Source organism: Maudiozyma barnettii (assembly GCF_903064755.1).
Source record: "Maudiozyma barnettii strain CLIB 1767 genome assembly, contig: KABA2_01, whole genome shotgun sequence".
NCBI classification, from domain to species: domain Eukaryota; kingdom Fungi; phylum Ascomycota; class Saccharomycetes; order Saccharomycetales; family Saccharomycetaceae; genus Maudiozyma; species Maudiozyma barnettii.
In genome coordinates, this window is record NW_024545238.1 from 1,245,668 (window position 1) to 1,263,562 (window position 17,895).

Genomic DNA, 17,895 nt, shown 5'->3' on the forward strand with positions numbered 1-17,895 from the left:
CACCCAATGTGTAGTATAGTATATATTTATATTGAACTAGTGTTGAGTGACGTGATGGTAATAATAGCTCTGAATTGATGTCTGTACGTGGGAACTGTTGTGTATATAATCTTTCCTTGCTGATTCGATACGCCTAATGAGTACAATATTTTGAAAAATTAAAGTCACTGTACTTTTCCGTTGTGAGAGAGAGCATATAATTTTTCAGCATAAAATAAGACCAAGAATTCCATGTTGCACGTGAGAATCTCACTATACTTTAGTCCTTATGGTGTGAATAAAGAGGAATGACTATAGATTTCACAGTAAGTTTTCACTAGTTTGTTGATTGTTTACTACTTATTACACAAATAAAGAAAATTCTCTATAAAAAGAAATAAAAACCAAAATTATAAAAATGGCATTTTCTATAAGTAACCATATTATTGTTTAATTAGCATTTTTCTGAATAATTCTTAAATGTACATTTAATTATTATTTATACTTCCATTCACCTTCAGCTGCCCTCTTTCTATTGAGACCCAATCTTAAATTAACTAATTCACATATGGTTTTGTTAACTTTAGCTGAACCAGTCCCTAAATGTAATTTCTCCGCTAATTGAACAGTATACCCATTGATATAATCGATCTCAGTGTCTCTCAAGTATCTTGTATCTTGTCTCATCGAACTACTATTATGTTTATTTAAGATGCAACCAATCCTGTTAATTTCAGTGACCAAATATTCGATATCCAAGGTCTTATCCACACTTAACACTGGATAATTTGGAGAATTATTAAATTTAGTTTCATATTCAAATAATGGTTTGTAAGCAATTCTCAATATTTCTAAAGCCTCAGTAACTATCGATCTGAATACGGGTTTACAATTTTCAACTATCTCACCATTATCGGCATCAACAATAGCTGTGACGGAGTTAATACAAGAATTGATCAAGAACTTAAACAATTGTCCCAATAATAATTCCTGATAAGTCATATGATGGATATCTAGAGATTCTTTCACTGCATCATCCATGAATATTTGAACCAATTCATTCTCAGAAGCGTCTTTAGTCACAACGGTCTTAGTTTGTAGGATATTTTGTTCGTCCCAAGGTAATCTTGCTATCTTCATATCAGCAAAACCTGCATGATTAAAAATAAAATCATGATCTTGGAAAGCACCATGAGCAATTACACCTTGAAACAAATTTGGTCTTTCATTAGGAGTTGTAAATATGTCATCTCTAAGGACATCTAACACCCCTAGACCATTCTGTACCATAATCAAATTGGTATCTTTGTTAATATAAGACAAGTAAGGTGTCAAAGCATCCTTTGTTTGGTATGTCTTGGTAGTAATAATCAAGTTTTTGATGATATTATCCTTTGGAAATGTCTCTGGACAATAAACAGTGTTCAATATTGCAGTGGATAAAGGTTTGTCTTCTAAATAAACTTTTCTCATTCCAATTGTCGAGTGAGCTTCCTCTTTAAATTTGTTAACTTTAGCTAAATTTCTAAATAGTGGGATAATGTTAACATTACTTGAACGAATCATATTAACTGAGAGTAAAGTTCCCATGGAACCCATCCCAAGGACATGTATAGTAGGTTTTGCAGACATTGTCATTCTTCTTATAAAACCTTATGTATTTCGTGGAGGATCTATATTCACTGTAACCGTTGTAATGGAACATACAACCTAAATACGAAACCAAAATAAAAAAAAATGTTTCAATTATTAGTACATTCCTTATATATGATCCAATTGAGATTAGTTATTCCAATATCATCGCTATCTGAATCTATCTTATCTTGGAAAAGAAACATATCAGATAGAACTGTGTATGCATGTATGTATCTCTCGAATTAGCCCATGTTTCGGTTTGTCTCTCCGCCTGTCTTAAAAGTTGTATGAAGTAACAAATCTGAAAAATGACACAGACAGGTCTCTACGGCGGGATTCGAGGGAACGGATCGGATCGGACGAACTACATTATAAATAGAGATATATTGAAGAGATAAACAGCGTAGAGAGCATATCTTTGGCAGTGGAAACTCTATTAATAAAACTAAATCAACCTTGCTTTACTTAGTCAGCAGTCAATATACATAAAACTTATTTTGAATGAATAATATAAAGGGAAAGAAAGCCTGAAACGGTATAGCTCTCTATATATAAAACAGAATGGCTCAGTCTATTCAATGAGCAAATATGACATGTCCATCTCCGGTTAATTAAATGAGTCAAAAAAGTACATTTATATTAACATTTTATGTTGATGTATAATTTATTTATTCGTTGTTATATATTTATTTATTTATATTAGTTTTATTTTTTTATTCTATTTTTCACAGTTGACCTTGAACGACAGCATTTGACTTCAAGTCTCTGGCAGTAACCTTCAATACAGCATCCTTGTTGATGTTGAAGATGATTTGTAGACCCTTTGTAACGTCCTTGATACCTAATTCCATCAATTTGGTAGCTGGCTTGTAAAGTTTTTCTCTCACAACTTCTGGTTCATCATCGGACCATTCTTCACTGTCTTCTTCATCAGCTTCTGGCTTAGCTTCTGGTTCAAGAGTCTTTTCTTCAATGTAAGATTCACCTTCGTAGACACCGACTAAGAAATCACCTTTAGCTTTCTTAATGGTGATAGTCTTTTGAGCTGGGTATGTAGTTTCTGGTAGGATAACTGGAACAAACTTACCTTCAGCATCTAATAGACCAATAGCTTTTTGTAAATGCATAATGTTTAAAACAACAGGTTGTAAAGCTTCCTTCAATTCATCGGCATCATAATCACCAATCAATCTACCTTGTAGAGCAGCACCAGAACAAGACAATTCATTTGGAGTGTTAGAAGCGTCCTTGTTTTGTGGGCCTAGGATTTCAACGGATTCTGGGAATAAAAATTCCAAGTTGTTAGCCAATTTTGGAGTAAAAGAGACACCACCACATAGTAAGACAGCATCGATATCAAGGATATCCATCTTAGCCTTTTCAATGGTTTCATTAATGAATTGAGAGAATTGAGAGAAAACTTTACCGGCAGTCAATTCATATCTCATTCTGTTAATAGAAGTATGATAATCGAAACCATCAGCTAGTGATTCAACAGAGATGGTAGCAGTGGTGGCATTGGATAAAGTCTTCTTAGTGATGATTGCATTAGTTCTTAATTTAGCTAAAGATCTAGCATTCTTACGTGGGTTACATTGATTTTTCTTTTGGAAATCAGCAGCGAAATATTCAATCAAAGCTTCATCCAAGTTATCACCACCAAGTTTAGCATCATGAGCAGTAGCCAATACAGTGAAGATACCATTACGGATGGCGATGACAGCAGCATCGGATCTAACACCACCGAAATCAGCAACAACAACATTGGCATCCTTTTTGAATGGGAAAGAATGGACATGAGCCAATAAGGAGGCAGATGGTTCACTGATGAATTGGAGAATTCTTAGACCACACTTAGAGGCAGCGGCACTCAAAGCATCTTTTTGAGCATCGGTGAAATCTGTTGGGACGGTCAATACAGTCTTGGAGATGGTTTGGCCAATGTAATCTTCAGCGGCAAGCTTTAATCTGTTCAAATGTCTAGTGACAACTTCATCGACAGTAATATTTTCAACAATATCTTCACCTCTCTTGATAGCAAAACCAACTTTACCGTCGACTTCAATAGCTGGAGCACCAGCGGCACATCTAGAGACATCTGCATCAGCGAATGCAAGACCGATGAAATCACGGAAGTTAACAATGGTGTTAGTTGGGTTTCTTACTAGTTGTTGCAAAGCTTGACCACCATGATATTCATCTTCACCGACGTAGGATAGGACGGATGGGATAGCACGTTCACCATCTGGGTTAGCAATGACATCGACATCGTTCTTTGGGTTGATGTAAGCAATAGAGGAGGAAGTGTTACCGAAGGAGATACCTAGAATTGGAGAAGACATGATTTTGTTCTGTTCTGTTCTGATCTGATCTGTACTTTCTTAGAGTCAGTTGATACGAAAGATACAAGTAGTGAATGTTGGTACAGCAACATATTGTTAATTATATATATATATATAGAATTAATGGTTGGTTGGCTGGTTTGGTTGAATGAAAATTGTTCGATGAGCGGGAAGACTGACTACAAAATATTTCGGTACTGAAAGAAAAGTGAAAGAAACTGAAATTTTTCAATTGAAAATTTTTCTCGCTTCTCTCGCTTTTCTTCTTCTGCCTCGTGGTGGGTAGACAGAGAAGGGAAGTAAATATTTGCATGGCGGTTTTGGATGTAACCCGGATAGCACAGCTCGTGCAACATGATGTTTCGCCGTTGAGTAAGTGATGCAATAGCCGCTAAGCAATTCGATAATAGATTGAGAACAGTTTTTATGAAGTTGAATGTATAGTCATGGTAATAAGAAGATATTGAAAGGGAGAGAGAGATATGCAAGGTTATGGATGGGTAGGGCAGGGAACTGGAATGCGTTATTTTGATTTAGTTCTGTTTATGTAATGTATATATATATATATATATATGTACACACCATATTTAACCGACTGTTGTGGAGAGGTGCGTTGCTATTGTTGTGAAGGGGTAGATTTGTTACGTTCAATCTACATGTATATAAGATATGTGGTATTTGTTGGTTTGACGATGAATAAATCTGCAATGACATGCTTATATGCTATGCTACTCATGGTTCACAATTATACTTCATCTGTAAATGTATATATATATATACATTGGTGGGTATGATACAGAAGTAGAACTATAATGAGCGAGGGAACTATGGCCATCGATTGCATCATTGTTCTCTCTCTTTCTCTCTATATATTTAGCTATATTTTCTTCTAACCGAGAAATTGCAAGGCTTGATACTTTTTTATTTTGTATTGCTTTCTATAGCCCGTAATAACAATATAACATTTTCAGGGAACAAAAAAAGAGAAGAATCAACTTCAAAGAATAGTCAGCTATTTTAAACTTGATATTAAATTAGTAACAAGATAATAATAATAACTATTAGGTCTTTGGTCTACGGTATCATTATCAGTCATAGGTATACCAAACTTCCAGGCTTAATCCTCCAATATGTCTCATTCTGGTGCCGCTACATATAAGAAAGTGGCAGGGATCATCACTATCGATGAAGATATGTCACCTGCTGAGATGACTTGGAGATCTACTTCTGGTGATAAGACACATACGATTATATTGGATACGATAGATAAATTACAAGCTACACCTACAACAAGTGAGAAAATGATGTTAAGATTGATTGGGAAACCTCTTGGGGAAAATAATGAAGATGATCCACAAAAGAAACAAAAAAATAATGAAGGTGAACCTGTTGAAAATACTTCAATTAAACCAATTACTCATATGTTTTCATTTAATAATAGAGAAGTCATGGATAATATTAAAATTACATTGCAACAAATTATATCAAGATATAAAGATCAAGAAATTTATGATGAAAGAAGAAAACATGATCAATCATTAGAGGCACAAACAATTGTTTCAGTTCCATTAATTAATACAGCACAATTAGACGATTCTTTATCGAGAGGAAAACTGTTAGTAAATTTGAAATTACAACAATCTCTTCTAAGACATGATAAATTATTAATGAAAGCATTCCAAGAAACTGTAATGAATGCAGGTTTATCTCCAGAGGAATTTTGGTCTACCCGTATACCTTTATTAAGAACTTTTGCTTTATCTACATCGCAACGTGTGGGTCCATATAATGTCCTGTCAACAATTAAACCTGTGGCCTCTTCAGAAAATAAAGTTAACGTGAATCTATCTAGAGAGAAAATTGTTTCAATCTTTCAAAATTATCCAATTGTGAAAAAGGCTTATGACGATAATGTACCGAAGAATTTTAAAGAACAAGAGTTTTGGGCAAGATTTTTCTCTTCAAAATTGTTTAGAAAATTAAGAGGTGAAAAATTAATGCAAAGTGATAGAGGTGATGTTATTATTGATAGATATATTAATTTAGATCAAGAATATGATCGAATGGAAGATGAAAAACTGACACATCCAGTAAAGAAATTTATTGATATTGATGGGAATGAAGAAGATGATCCCGTCAAATTTGGTCATAGACCACACTTCACAATGAGACCTGGATTAGATGTTAATGGAAATAGTGACGGGACGATAGATATCTTAAAAGGGATGAACAGATTAAGTGAAAAGATGGTTGCAGCTTTAGAAAATGAATACTCTAGAGCAAAATTACAAGGAGATTCACCTGATGATGAAGAAAAGGAATCCTTGAATATTACAGATTTACAACCTAGTTATTCATCCTCATACGCAATTGTTCATTTGAAGACTAAAGCTTTAAATTCACAACAGCACAAAGATGATGACGATAATAATTCTAAAAAAGAGGATAATATGACCCCAACTATAGTGACACAAGATATGATTGCAACCAATATTAAGGACGTAATAGATGCATTATCCTCAGATATGGATTTAAGTCGAATCCTTCCAGATAAAGAAACCAGTATTGCTGTTAATAAAGAAGTTATATATGCTGTGAAAATTAATGCAAAGCAAGCCAAGCATAACAACGTTGATCCAATCCTTGGTACATTTGTAAATAATGTATTAAGCGAAACAGACGCTAAATCAGAGTTACCACTTGAATTGATTGAAAGTTGTAGGATATTACACACAACATGTTGTGAATTCCTTAAACATTTCTACATCCATTTCCAAAGTGGAGACTACAAACAAGCAACAAAAGTGAACAAACTTTACAAGCATTTGAAATCTTGTATAGAAAAATTGCATGAATTATTATCCGATGTCAAAAAGGGTGACGGTGAAGAAATTGCCGCTACTTGTACTGCATACTTGAAACCGACATTAAACTCAATAACATACGCTGTCGAAAGATATGACAGAGCATTTAATGAAGTTAACAAAGAAGCTATGGCATCTAAGTAATTTTAAATAGTTTGAATCAGTAATTACAAAATTTAATTCACCACACCTTATGCATAACTAAAGTTATTTCTATTATATATTTTTTATTATTTATACTGTACAAGTTATAAGCATGAAAACTTAACGTTCTCCTCTATCCATGTTGTCCCTAGACATCATTCTTCCTCTTCTGCTACCTTGACCTCTGGCTTGTTTTTCCTTATTTCTTCTGTTCATCTCCATAACAACTTCACCATTTGCTTTATCCACGGAATCTCTTAATGATAAAATTATATCCTTATCCACATTTTCCTTTGGTAGTTTCTTCCCTAAGACCTCCTCAATTCTTAAGATTAATTCAAGATCATACTGAGAGACTAATGAAATAGATTTACCTGATCTACCGGCTCTCGCAGTTCTACCCACACGATGGATATAAGATTTAGAATCAACGGGAATATCGTAGTTGATAACAATATCCACAGAAGGGATATCTAAACCTCTTGCAGCAACATCTGTAGCCACAAGAATGGCTCTTTTCCCAGCTTTGAAAAGATCCAAAGCCCCAGTTCTTTGATTTTGATTTAAGTCACCATGTAATGCCGTAGCATTAAATTCTAGTAAGTTAGATAATGCTGAAATTCTTTCCGCGTTTGCTTTGGTTCTTGTGAAAATGATAATTGTTTTACCAATGAACTCATTTAATAGATATATCAAGAAAGTATTCTTCAGACCACCAGGGACAACCATCAATGTTTGAACTAAAGTATCGACAGTTTGGTATTTATTAGATACTGCACATTTAACTGGGTTAGTCAAACTTGCTCTTTGTAATTTGTCAATCTTTGAAGTCATAGTAGCAGAGAATAAGTAAGTGGTTCTACCTTGAACAGGTAAAATCTTTAAAATCTTATCTAAGACAGGGCCAAACTCCATATCTAATAATCTATCAGCTTCATCCATAACTAAAAACTTCAATTTTCTTAAAGAGAACCCACGAGTATTTTCTAAATGGTCCATCAATCTACCTGGAGTGGCAATAATAATATGTGGTTTTCTCATTAAATCTCTGGCTTGATCCATCATATTCATACCACCAACTACACAAACACTACGAACACCCATCAATGACCCAAGGGAATCAAAAGTTTCCTTAATTTGTTGGGCTAATTCTCTTGTTGGCGATAATATACATGCATAGTAGGGTTGTTGGTCCTCCCAAAGTTTGTTCAAAATTGGAATCGCAAAGGCAGCAGTCTTACCGGAACCAGTCTGGGCTAAACCAATAATATCATTACCTTCAAGTGCAGCAGGAATAGCCTTGGATTGGATAGGAGTTGGTTTAGAATAGTTTAGATTCTTACAAGCTTGAACTAATTCTGGAACCAAATTCAAATCAGTGAAAGATTCAAAAGTTTCAGTAAAATTATCCTCGGCTTCTTCATCATTGGATTCTACTTTCTTATTTTTCTTTTGAATATGTTCTTCTTCCGATAATTCTTTACCTTGGTTTGGTTCTTGTGCCTTCTTTTGGTTTTCAACAGCCTTCGCTCTGATTTTTTCTGCTAAAGAAGCAACTTCACTCTTATTTGATTTCTTTGTTATCTTACCACTCATGATTGCTATTACTTAACTCTAATGTGATAGTTTTTTAAAGTTATTTATAATCGAAATCAAAAATATAAGCATATACATACATATATATATCGGCTCAGTTTATAGTATGTATATACTGTTTTACTATCTACATGTTGGCTATCTCATCTCATCGCAATGGATTTAAATTTTTCACTAAGTTAAATTTATGTGGTCACGTGAAAATTGATTATTTCTTGGTGCATCTGCGTTCGATCGGTTACATTACAATAGGCTCTTCTAGCCTGCTCTAAGATGTACTAATTCTAGTGTGAAGAAATCAAATTTAAACCAAAAAGATATAAATGGTACAGTTTGTAAAAAAACACAGAATCTCATTGTGTAATATTTTTGTTTACTCAATTCAACGTAATATTATATTTTTTCTCTGTGATAAAATTAATGTTTTGTAATAAACTAGCAAATTTTAAAAAAAATTCGTTGTGTTAGGTTAAAAACGTTTTGAGATCGTACAAGATAAAATGAACATAGGTTACATATTGCATATATTGATATCTGAATATTGGTTATTTTAATTAAGCTTTCTTTATTTCTAAAGAAAACTCAATATTGAGTATACAAACTAAACGATTCTGTTCTGCTAGACTATCTAACCTACAGATTGTTTGAACTTCTTAGTTTGTATATCTTCCTACGCATAATATTACTTGGCGCTATACCAATATCTCTGCTAATCGTTAATGACTTAGTTCATTCTTTTCTCTATTCGTTTGTCAGATGGTATTGGTTTCTACAAAGAAAGGAATATAATTATGTATATAGAATGGTAGTTGTCTACCAGAAATTGTATCTAAACTAAAGTGTTAACCACATTACATTCTGGTGACACAAATATATATTACAAAAATAAAACTAAGAGGCATAATGATAGTTCCAATAATTATTTATGTGTTCTAAAAAGACCAAAGTTATTATTTTTGTCCTGACCAACCAATTATACTAATATATTTTTGAAAATAAGATGTTTTCAAATAACCAAGCTCTAAATTTGTTAGACCCCAGTAGGCTGACCTCATCTACCACAATACAATATGACTCAACTCTAACGGTATATGGTTCTGATTGAACTAGACTTACAGAATATAAACTAAACCATGGGACAAGTAACTTTGAATCTCCACTAAAGATGTATAATACTGTACTCGTATTATTTGCCGGATGAATAGATGATAACAATCTCGTCAGAACAAAGGACACTTACTGCCTGTGGTGTCGTTCGAATCCAACTCAAAGATTTATTGCAAGCACTGCAATATCAACCCTCGAGGATCATTGACGCTCATCAAGACAAACAAGGTAATTTCTACATACCAGGGTTTCAATACGCCCTCTGGCAAACCCTGGATCACCTCAAAGTAAGTTTGGAGTGTATCGAGGACACCATGAAATGTAACAGAAAGACTGCTGTTCTGTGATTTTAGAACCACAGTTTTGAGGGAATTAGTTAATTAACTTGCAACCGTTGCTATCTCCCAGACGAAGTAACATATAGAAGAAGTATGTTACTCAAAAGTGAAGTTATTTGCTTTCTCTTTTGCCGCCTGTCGAGCCACAAGGCGGCACCAGAGATTAGGGGTACTGCTCTAATACTGGACCAGAAAATATACGCTGTTAACAGCCAGAATGTATAACAACAACAACTACAACAATAATATACACAACCGTTTGGCGATTTGGTAACTCACTAAACGTCATGTATTGCTTTCAATCGCTTTCTCAGCTTCCATGGAATCTAGCTTACAGTTACACCCATTGTGGGTCTTTGTAGAACTTGGCACATATTGTCTGAATCACGATACCTTGCTATCCACCTCTCTCTCACGTGAATGAGATAATTATAGTACGAAATATGTGTATCTTAATATATAAATGCGAGAAAATTACTGTACCTATGAGCTATGAGACATAACCAAATATATTTCCTATCATTCTTTTTCTCTGTAGCTTCGACGATAAATTCGTGGTTTAAACACATCAAAAATAAATAAATTCGGAGGGAGGTCAGGTCGTAAATGACACATAATTTAACTCCGAATAAAAACATATTCAAATATTATTGAATAAGATGAAGATATCAAGTGTAGTAAAATAAAAGAGGGGATTTTGCAGGGACGAATAAAACACAGGATATCAAGATTTATGAGTGAATCAAAGTCTTGTCCTTTAAACCGATTTGTCTAATGAGAGAAATAGTTTTCCGCGTTTTATCAGTCAAATTTCCAATTTTATAATTATATGTATATTATTTAATAGCATATATTTACTATAGAAGAACTCCTTGATAAAAATATATTGTGATCTTGGAACATATTTAAGATTAATTGCAATCTTAAAATAACTCGTCAATAATAATGAATTATTTGATCCCAAACACTGGATGGAACGGATTCGGGGCTCAGTTGTAACATTTCGAAAAATTCCAGTTAGTTAACTATTTTATTCCTCTACCCACACGTTCTTAATTTAAGTAGTGATGAATGTTCAGTCTTCCCTCTAACAATTCGAAAACTACTAACTAAATACAATTAGAAAGGCAAAATTATCACATATAAGATTCAAAATAATTCTACTAACAATTTTAAGATTAATGTGCCACCAAATTAATGATGATGATATATATGGATATGTAATTAGATTAATTATTAGATTAGATGCTTCATATAGCGTAGATCAATTATTACCAATATTATAGTTAGTGTTTAGAGGTAATTCATGGTTTAATTGAAAACTAAACTAACATACTGCGTCATGGAAGGGACAAAAATTCTTACCCAGATATGAGTTATCATTATTATTGCTAACATTATTCAAGTTGTGCAATTCTTGCATCTTGTGAGTCTTCTTAGTAAACCAACTCTTGATACACTTATAATGGAATACACATAGACATTCTAATCTTCCAACTTTTTGTCCCGGTAACATTTCTTCGAAACATATTGGACATTCTGGATACTCTTCATTTTTCTCTTCTCTAACAGGATCCTTAGGAATCTTATATACAAGCATTCTATTTTTAATGGATGGATTATGATCATTCCCATCTGGTGATGCCATACCGTTTTGTTGATTAATTTTATGTTGTTGAATATTTTCTGCTTGTTCAATACATGATTGAATATGATCTCCTTGTTCTTCCTCATTAGCGAGCGTTGTTAAATCAAAATTACAAATAGGACAATGTGAGTTTTCTTCTTGTTCTATATCATTATTAGTCCTCGAAGAACTTTCAGTATTAGAATCTATTTGATGAGAATGTTCTGTAATATTATTATTTTTCACATTACCAGGTATAGTTATGATCTGATCACTCCTCGANTTTATATATATATATATATATATATATTAAAAGAAAGAGTTTGAATCAAATCCTCATCAAAAAGTTTTAAGCAATAATAAATGACAGAAGGTAAGAAGTAAGAAAAACCCAGATGCTTTAAGTTGTTTATAGAGATAGGAATAACTTGACAGACTAAAATTACAGACAGATGTTTCAATATACACATAACATATATTTTGTGCAGGCAGCGAGATAAATAGAGAGAGAGAAAGACGGGCGATGACCCAAAAAATCGCGAAAATTTTTAATTTTCTTTTTCTTTGAAGAAACCCGCTGAGAGAAAGAGAAAATTATCGTAATTTTACTGTAAAATCACCGTAGATCCCGGACATCGCTCGCATCATGCGTGGGGAATTAAAAGAAAATTCAAAATGAAAACCATTCCGTGGGATAGCAGCAATGGAAGAACTGGCCTGTTTTTAATTGATATCAGAAAGAAGAAGAAGAAGAAAATATTTCACACTTCTAAATATTGTGATGCCTTGCTGATTAATCAATAAATTAGAATAATTTGAACCTTTTTAGTTTAGTTTTTGCCTGCTACCAGATAATGTAGTGGTATACATGTATGTATGTATGTTGACAATCTTGTTAGAGTAAACTTTCACTTATTCGTAGTCGATCACAACTTCATGCAATGTATTATTATTAAAAGCGTTTGATGTTTTTTTAACGAAGAATTGAACAGATAGAGAATTACACTACACACTCTATGTTTTTTGAATAATTTCCGCACATCTACGGTAGAACCTGTACAAATTATATTATATATATATTTTCTTGTCTTGGATTCATAGTCTATCTGCAGGCAAGAAAAAACAAACTAACTAAAGAAAAGGCTGTTCTGCTATAGGCAAGCATTCAATAATAATATTAAGCTAAATTAAACTGTTCCCTCTGTTTACTTAATTATCGAAATGGTAAAAAGAAAGTGACGGTCATCATATTTATATTATCTAGTACTGCAATTTTAGTGGTCTTTCAAATTTGCTTCTCTTACAAGCCGTAATTGTTGTAATTATTCTGTTGTTTTTCTTTTTGTACATATAATAGAAAACATGAACAAATAAGTTATTATAATAATAAATAATAACAATAATATCATGAAAATATACAAAAATCACCGTACGTTTGATATATTTCATAGAATAAATAAAATAAACTTTTTTATTTTTCTTTATAATTAAGCCCCTATTCATCTTTTACTAAGTATACCTAACTTCGGATAATCTGCTAGTTACCGAAGGAGTTCCAAGTTGCCTTTTATTTTATTATATATGTCATTATTTCCTCTATCTCTCTCTGAATTTTTATCTTGCCTATTACAGTAATATCTCTTTTTTAAATATTTATTTTCGCAAAATATATATATATATTAATTAGATTACTTAATAAAATTTCACTTCATGCATCGAGTACACTCTTTATCTTCACTTATCCCAAATAAAGATTTACAATGCTACAAAAATTCAGGAACATATTTTCTTAAATCTTATTTATCAATAGAGTAAATTAAAAATATAAGTTCATCGCTTATACATATATTCATTCCCGATGAATTTCTATTTTACAAATTATATATTATCTAAAGAGTGCTTGATCATAATATAATGTAGATAACAAGCTACATTTTAATAATTAATATAGCATGTACAGTATTCTATCGTTATAGTTACCTTTACAATATATATATGTATATATCATTCTTAACTATTAGAACTCTCTCTCTCTCTCTCTCTTCAATATGATTTTCGATGCGATGAGCTTCTTCCATTCTTCGCGAAATAGACAAAAGCAGAAAAAAACAACAACTAAGAAAATTAAAAAGTGACGTTCTTGATATCAACGTAAAACACAGTAAATATAATATGTATATATATATATATGAAATAGAAAACAGTAGTATATTACGAAACCTCAGAAACTTCCAATAATACACACACCTCGCACTCCTTATCTATACATGTGGATATAATGCAAATGGATGCATTTACGAATCTTTCATTGGACGACTCCGATCAAATGGAGATAGATCCTCAACCATTGGCACAATTATCATTGACAGATAATGATAGATCTACAACTACTACGACAAATACAAATAGATATACAAATTCCCGACAGTATTGGTCTCAAGTGCCGTCTCCACAAAGGAATGATACTACTACTACCAACACCACTTTATATATACAACCACCTAGTTTCTCACAAGAAAACCAAATAGAGAGTGATGTCGATATTGATATTGATATAGATATGTTAAGTGTATCAGATAATAATATACAGACTCCTGTTACGAAAAAAGAAAAAGAAAAAGATGTGATAGAAGAGATAGAAGAGATACCATCATCGACCGTACATTCACCTACGGTATTACACAATATACTGTCCCCGACACAACTTGGTGCATTCGCAGCAAGACGAAGTTCCACAACAGCTATCACACCACACCTGTCATATGATGATGACAGTAATATTATTAATGGGTTACCATGGAAGGATAGACCAATTCATGTTTCAATTAACAACAACAACAACAACAATTTTTTTTATCAGAACCCTAACCAGAAACAATCATTCATATATGAAAATGAAAATGGAACTGAAAGTTTTGAAGATAATGAATTACCTGCGCCTTGGTCTGCTCAATCATCACCTGTATCCCGTATACCATACAATTTCTATTCATATTTACAAGTAACATTAAATTCATTAACAGGAACACTTATTATATGGTTTTTATTGTCGTCCTTTAAGAAAGATATACATTCATTATGGTATTCTGACCAAAGGCAACTTTTGTTAGAATCTCAATCTTGTCAAGAAAATTGGAATTTAAACAAATGTGTTGAGAATGGTAAATTACCAGCATTGACAGATCAATGTATAGAATGGCAAAGATGTATGACTCGAGATAATGAAAAATTGTTTGGAACAAGATCTTTAAGAATTGTAAGTTTATTAGGTCAATTGGTTAATGAATTCATTCAACCTATTGGATGGAAACCAATTATTATTGTATTGATCGGAATTTTATCGTGGCTATTTATAACTAATTTCTTAATGGGTTTCCTAAGAGCTAAATATTATTACAAACAACAAGATTATCACCATCAATTGAAATTAACACAGCCAAAAGAGACTGCTAAATCCAAATCCAAATCCAAATCCAAAACCATTACATCAAACGATCAAGATCATGATAAAGATAATAATATCAACTCTCGAGAACAGCAACTTGTAGTAACTAGACCAACTACTTAATTGTTTCCAATTTTTATAGAAATAATACCAAAACAAAATACATAGATAACCTATTTGCGTTCCCTTATCAACTCAATGTTTGTGTATTACGGTAAACTGATTCCATAATTTATTGATAGCACCACACCGCCAAAACAAAACAAACAGAAAATGAAATAGAGAGAGAGAGAGAGAGAGAAACATCCGCACCGAGAAATTGAAAAATATTATTTTCTTCGGGGTTCGTATTCCGTTACTTAAAGAGAGACAGAGACAACTGAACATCGGAGTTCGCTTCCCGTTAGAACAATTGCAACACCCACAGATATGGTTTCACGTGTGGTGGTACCCCTCACCGCTAAGAAAACCGAATAAATAAAGGAAGGAAGCAATAGAGAGAGAGAGAGGTGAAAGAGGTAAAAATTAGTTAGGGGAGAGGATAAACTGAAAATAGACGAGTTTAAAAGTGATAGAACCTACTAAAGAACCGTTCTTCCGGTAAATCCATTAGTTTAGAATTATAAAGATATATATATTCATTTAGTATATAAACAACAATTAAGTGAGTAAAATATTACTAGTTGAATACTACCCTTAAATATTTGTCTTTTTTTTAATCGAAAAAGTATCATATTTATTTATTAAATATTTTTTAACCTATAGGTTACTGAAGTTTTCAGATAAAGAATATACACATATTTACACTCATTTGATTACTGTTATCATAAAAATTATTCATCAAAAAACTATCATGTTATTACATCGTGCATCAAAATGCAGATCCATCTCTATGCTGTCTTTAAAAAGATCCATCCCTATAGTTTCTTTGAGAAGATCTATGGCTCAATTGTCTAATGTAAAAGTTCCACCCACAATCAATAATGAACCAACAAAGACATTCTCAAGTACACCAGAAAGTACTAAAGATTGGGATTTATTAAGAGCTTCTTTATTAAAATTTAATAATGCAGCTCTAGAGATCCCTTTAGTGATCAATGGTTGCAGAGTTTACGCAAACGATGAAGGCTCTACACGTAAAACAACTCAACACGTAAACCCTTCAAATCATAAACAAATATTAGCTAATGTTACTCAAGCTAATGGTCAGGATGTCCAAGACGCTATAGAAGCATCTAAAAATGCCAAGAAGAAATGGTATTCTTTACCATTTTATGATAGAGCAGCTGTATTTTTAAAAGCTGCTGATTTGATTTCTACCAAATACCGTTATGATATGTTGGCTGCTTGTATGTTAGGTCAAGGTAAAAATGTTTATCAAGCTGAAATTGATTGTATTGCAGAATTATGTGATTTCTTTAGATTTAACGTAAAATACGCTTCTGAATTATATTCACAACAACCTACTAATGGTACAAAGGGGATTTGGAATTCTGTAGAATATAGACCTCTTGAAGGATTTGTCTACGCGGTTTCACCTTTCAATTTTACTGCAATTGCTGCAAATTTGGTTGGAGCTCCTGCTTTAATGGGTAACACTGTCCTTTGGAAACCCTCTCAATATGCTGCATTATCAAATTATTTGTTATATACAGTCCTTGAAGAAGCTGGTTTACCAAATGGTGTCATCAATTTTATTCCTGGTGATCCTGAATTTATTACCAATGAATTGATCAAAGATCCATATTTCAATGCATTACATTATACTGGATCTACTCAAGTATTTAAATCGTTATATTCAAAGATTCAAAATAAACTTGTCGATGGAACTTATAGAGATTATCCAAGAATCGTAGGAGAAACAGGTGGTAAGAACTTCCATTTGGTTCATAATTCCGCAAATTTACCTAATGCTATCTTTAATACAATTAGAGGTGCATTCGAGTATCAAGGTCAAAAATGTTCTGCCACATCTCGTCTATATATACCAGAATCTAAGAGTACTGAATTTTTAAATGATTTGGTTGGTACTTTGAGTGAAGAAGATTCTAAGTTTGCTCCAAAAAATATTGCAGCTAGTGCCATTAGCAATGGTGATTTACATGGGTTTACAGGTCCTGTGATTCATGAAGCAAGTTTTAATAAATTAGCAAAAGTTATCGACGAAGCCAAAAAGGATCCAGAATTGGAAATTATTTACGGTGGTACTTACGATAAGACTAATGGTTACTTCATTCATCCAACCATTATAAAATGTAAAGATCCAAACCATAAATTCTTAAAGACAGAATTTTTTGGTCCTATCCTTACAGTATACGAATATCCAGATGAAAGATTTGTCGATATTTGTAGAACTATCGATGAAACAAGTACCTACGGTTTGACAGGTGCTATATTTGCTAAAGATAGAAGTGCTATTCAAGTGGCTAATGATATCTTGAGGTACAGTGCAGGTAACTTCTATATTAATGATAAATGTACTGCTGCTGTAGTGGCACAACAATGGTTCGGTGGTGCAAGAATGAGTGGTACTAATGATAAAGCAGGTAGTGGTAATATCTTAAGTAGATTTGTGAGTATGAGAAATACAAAAGAAAATTTCTACGATATTACTGGTTATAAATATCCATCTAATTACGATTAGTCGCAGTTAATTCTATATCTATATATATATTCGTTATTTTAAATATCTCTCTTGTATATCATTTTATGTTTACTCAAATATAATATTATTGAATCAAATGATGCTGATGATGATAATCATCACTTCTAAAATGAAGTGTGATTAGTTCTTTTTAACTGTAGTGGAAACTTCGGT

The 17,895-nt window shown here is 32.6% G+C and overlaps 6 protein-coding genes across 6 annotated transcripts; 3 read left to right on the top strand and 3 right to left on the bottom strand.

The window, feature by feature from the left end:
* Positions 1 to 474: 474 nt before the first annotated feature.
* PAN5 (2-dehydropantoate 2-reductase PAN5) lies at positions 475 to 1,617 on the bottom strand (the record flags this gene model as incomplete). Its single annotated transcript, XM_041548470.1, has 1 exon — positions 475 to 1,617. The coding sequence occupies one exon, from the start codon at positions 1,615 to 1,617 to the stop codon at positions 475 to 477; it is 1,143 nt and encodes a 380-aa protein (XP_041404404.1).
* Positions 1,618 to 2,339: 722 nt separating this feature from the next.
* On the bottom strand, positions 2,340 to 3,956 carry SSZ1 (Ssz1p; the record flags this gene model as incomplete). Its single annotated transcript, XM_041548471.1, has 1 exon — positions 2,340 to 3,956. One exon carries the CDS (start codon positions 3,954 to 3,956, stop codon positions 2,340 to 2,342), a length of 1,617 nt encoding a protein of 538 aa, XP_041404405.1.
* A 1,130-nt stretch (positions 3,957 to 5,086) lies between these two features.
* TFB1 (TFIIH/NER complex subunit TFB1) lies at positions 5,087 to 6,964 on the top strand (the record flags this gene model as incomplete). Its single annotated transcript, XM_041548472.1, has 1 exon — positions 5,087 to 6,964. The coding sequence occupies one exon, from the start codon at positions 5,087 to 5,089 to the stop codon at positions 6,962 to 6,964; it is 1,878 nt and encodes a 625-aa protein (XP_041404406.1).
* Positions 6,965 to 7,084: 120 nt separating this feature from the next.
* RRP3 (RNA-dependent ATPase RRP3) lies at positions 7,085 to 8,560 on the bottom strand (the record flags this gene model as incomplete). The annotated part of the gene is made up of 1 exon (XM_041548473.1): positions 7,085 to 8,560. One exon carries the CDS (start codon positions 8,558 to 8,560, stop codon positions 7,085 to 7,087), a length of 1,476 nt encoding a protein of 491 aa, XP_041404407.1.
* A 5,356-nt stretch (positions 8,561 to 13,916) lies between these two features.
* On the top strand, positions 13,917 to 15,200 carry BRL1 (Brl1p; the record flags this gene model as incomplete). Its single annotated transcript, XM_041548474.1, has 1 exon — positions 13,917 to 15,200. The coding sequence occupies one exon, from the start codon at positions 13,917 to 13,919 to the stop codon at positions 15,198 to 15,200; it is 1,284 nt and encodes a 427-aa protein (XP_041404408.1).
* Positions 15,201 to 15,930: 730 nt separating this feature from the next.
* On the top strand, positions 15,931 to 17,721 carry PUT2 (1-pyrroline-5-carboxylate dehydrogenase; the record flags this gene model as incomplete). The annotated part of the gene is made up of 1 exon (XM_041548475.1): positions 15,931 to 17,721. One exon carries the CDS (start codon positions 15,931 to 15,933, stop codon positions 17,719 to 17,721), a length of 1,791 nt encoding a protein of 596 aa, XP_041404409.1.
* Positions 17,722 to 17,895: the final 174 nt, after the last annotated feature.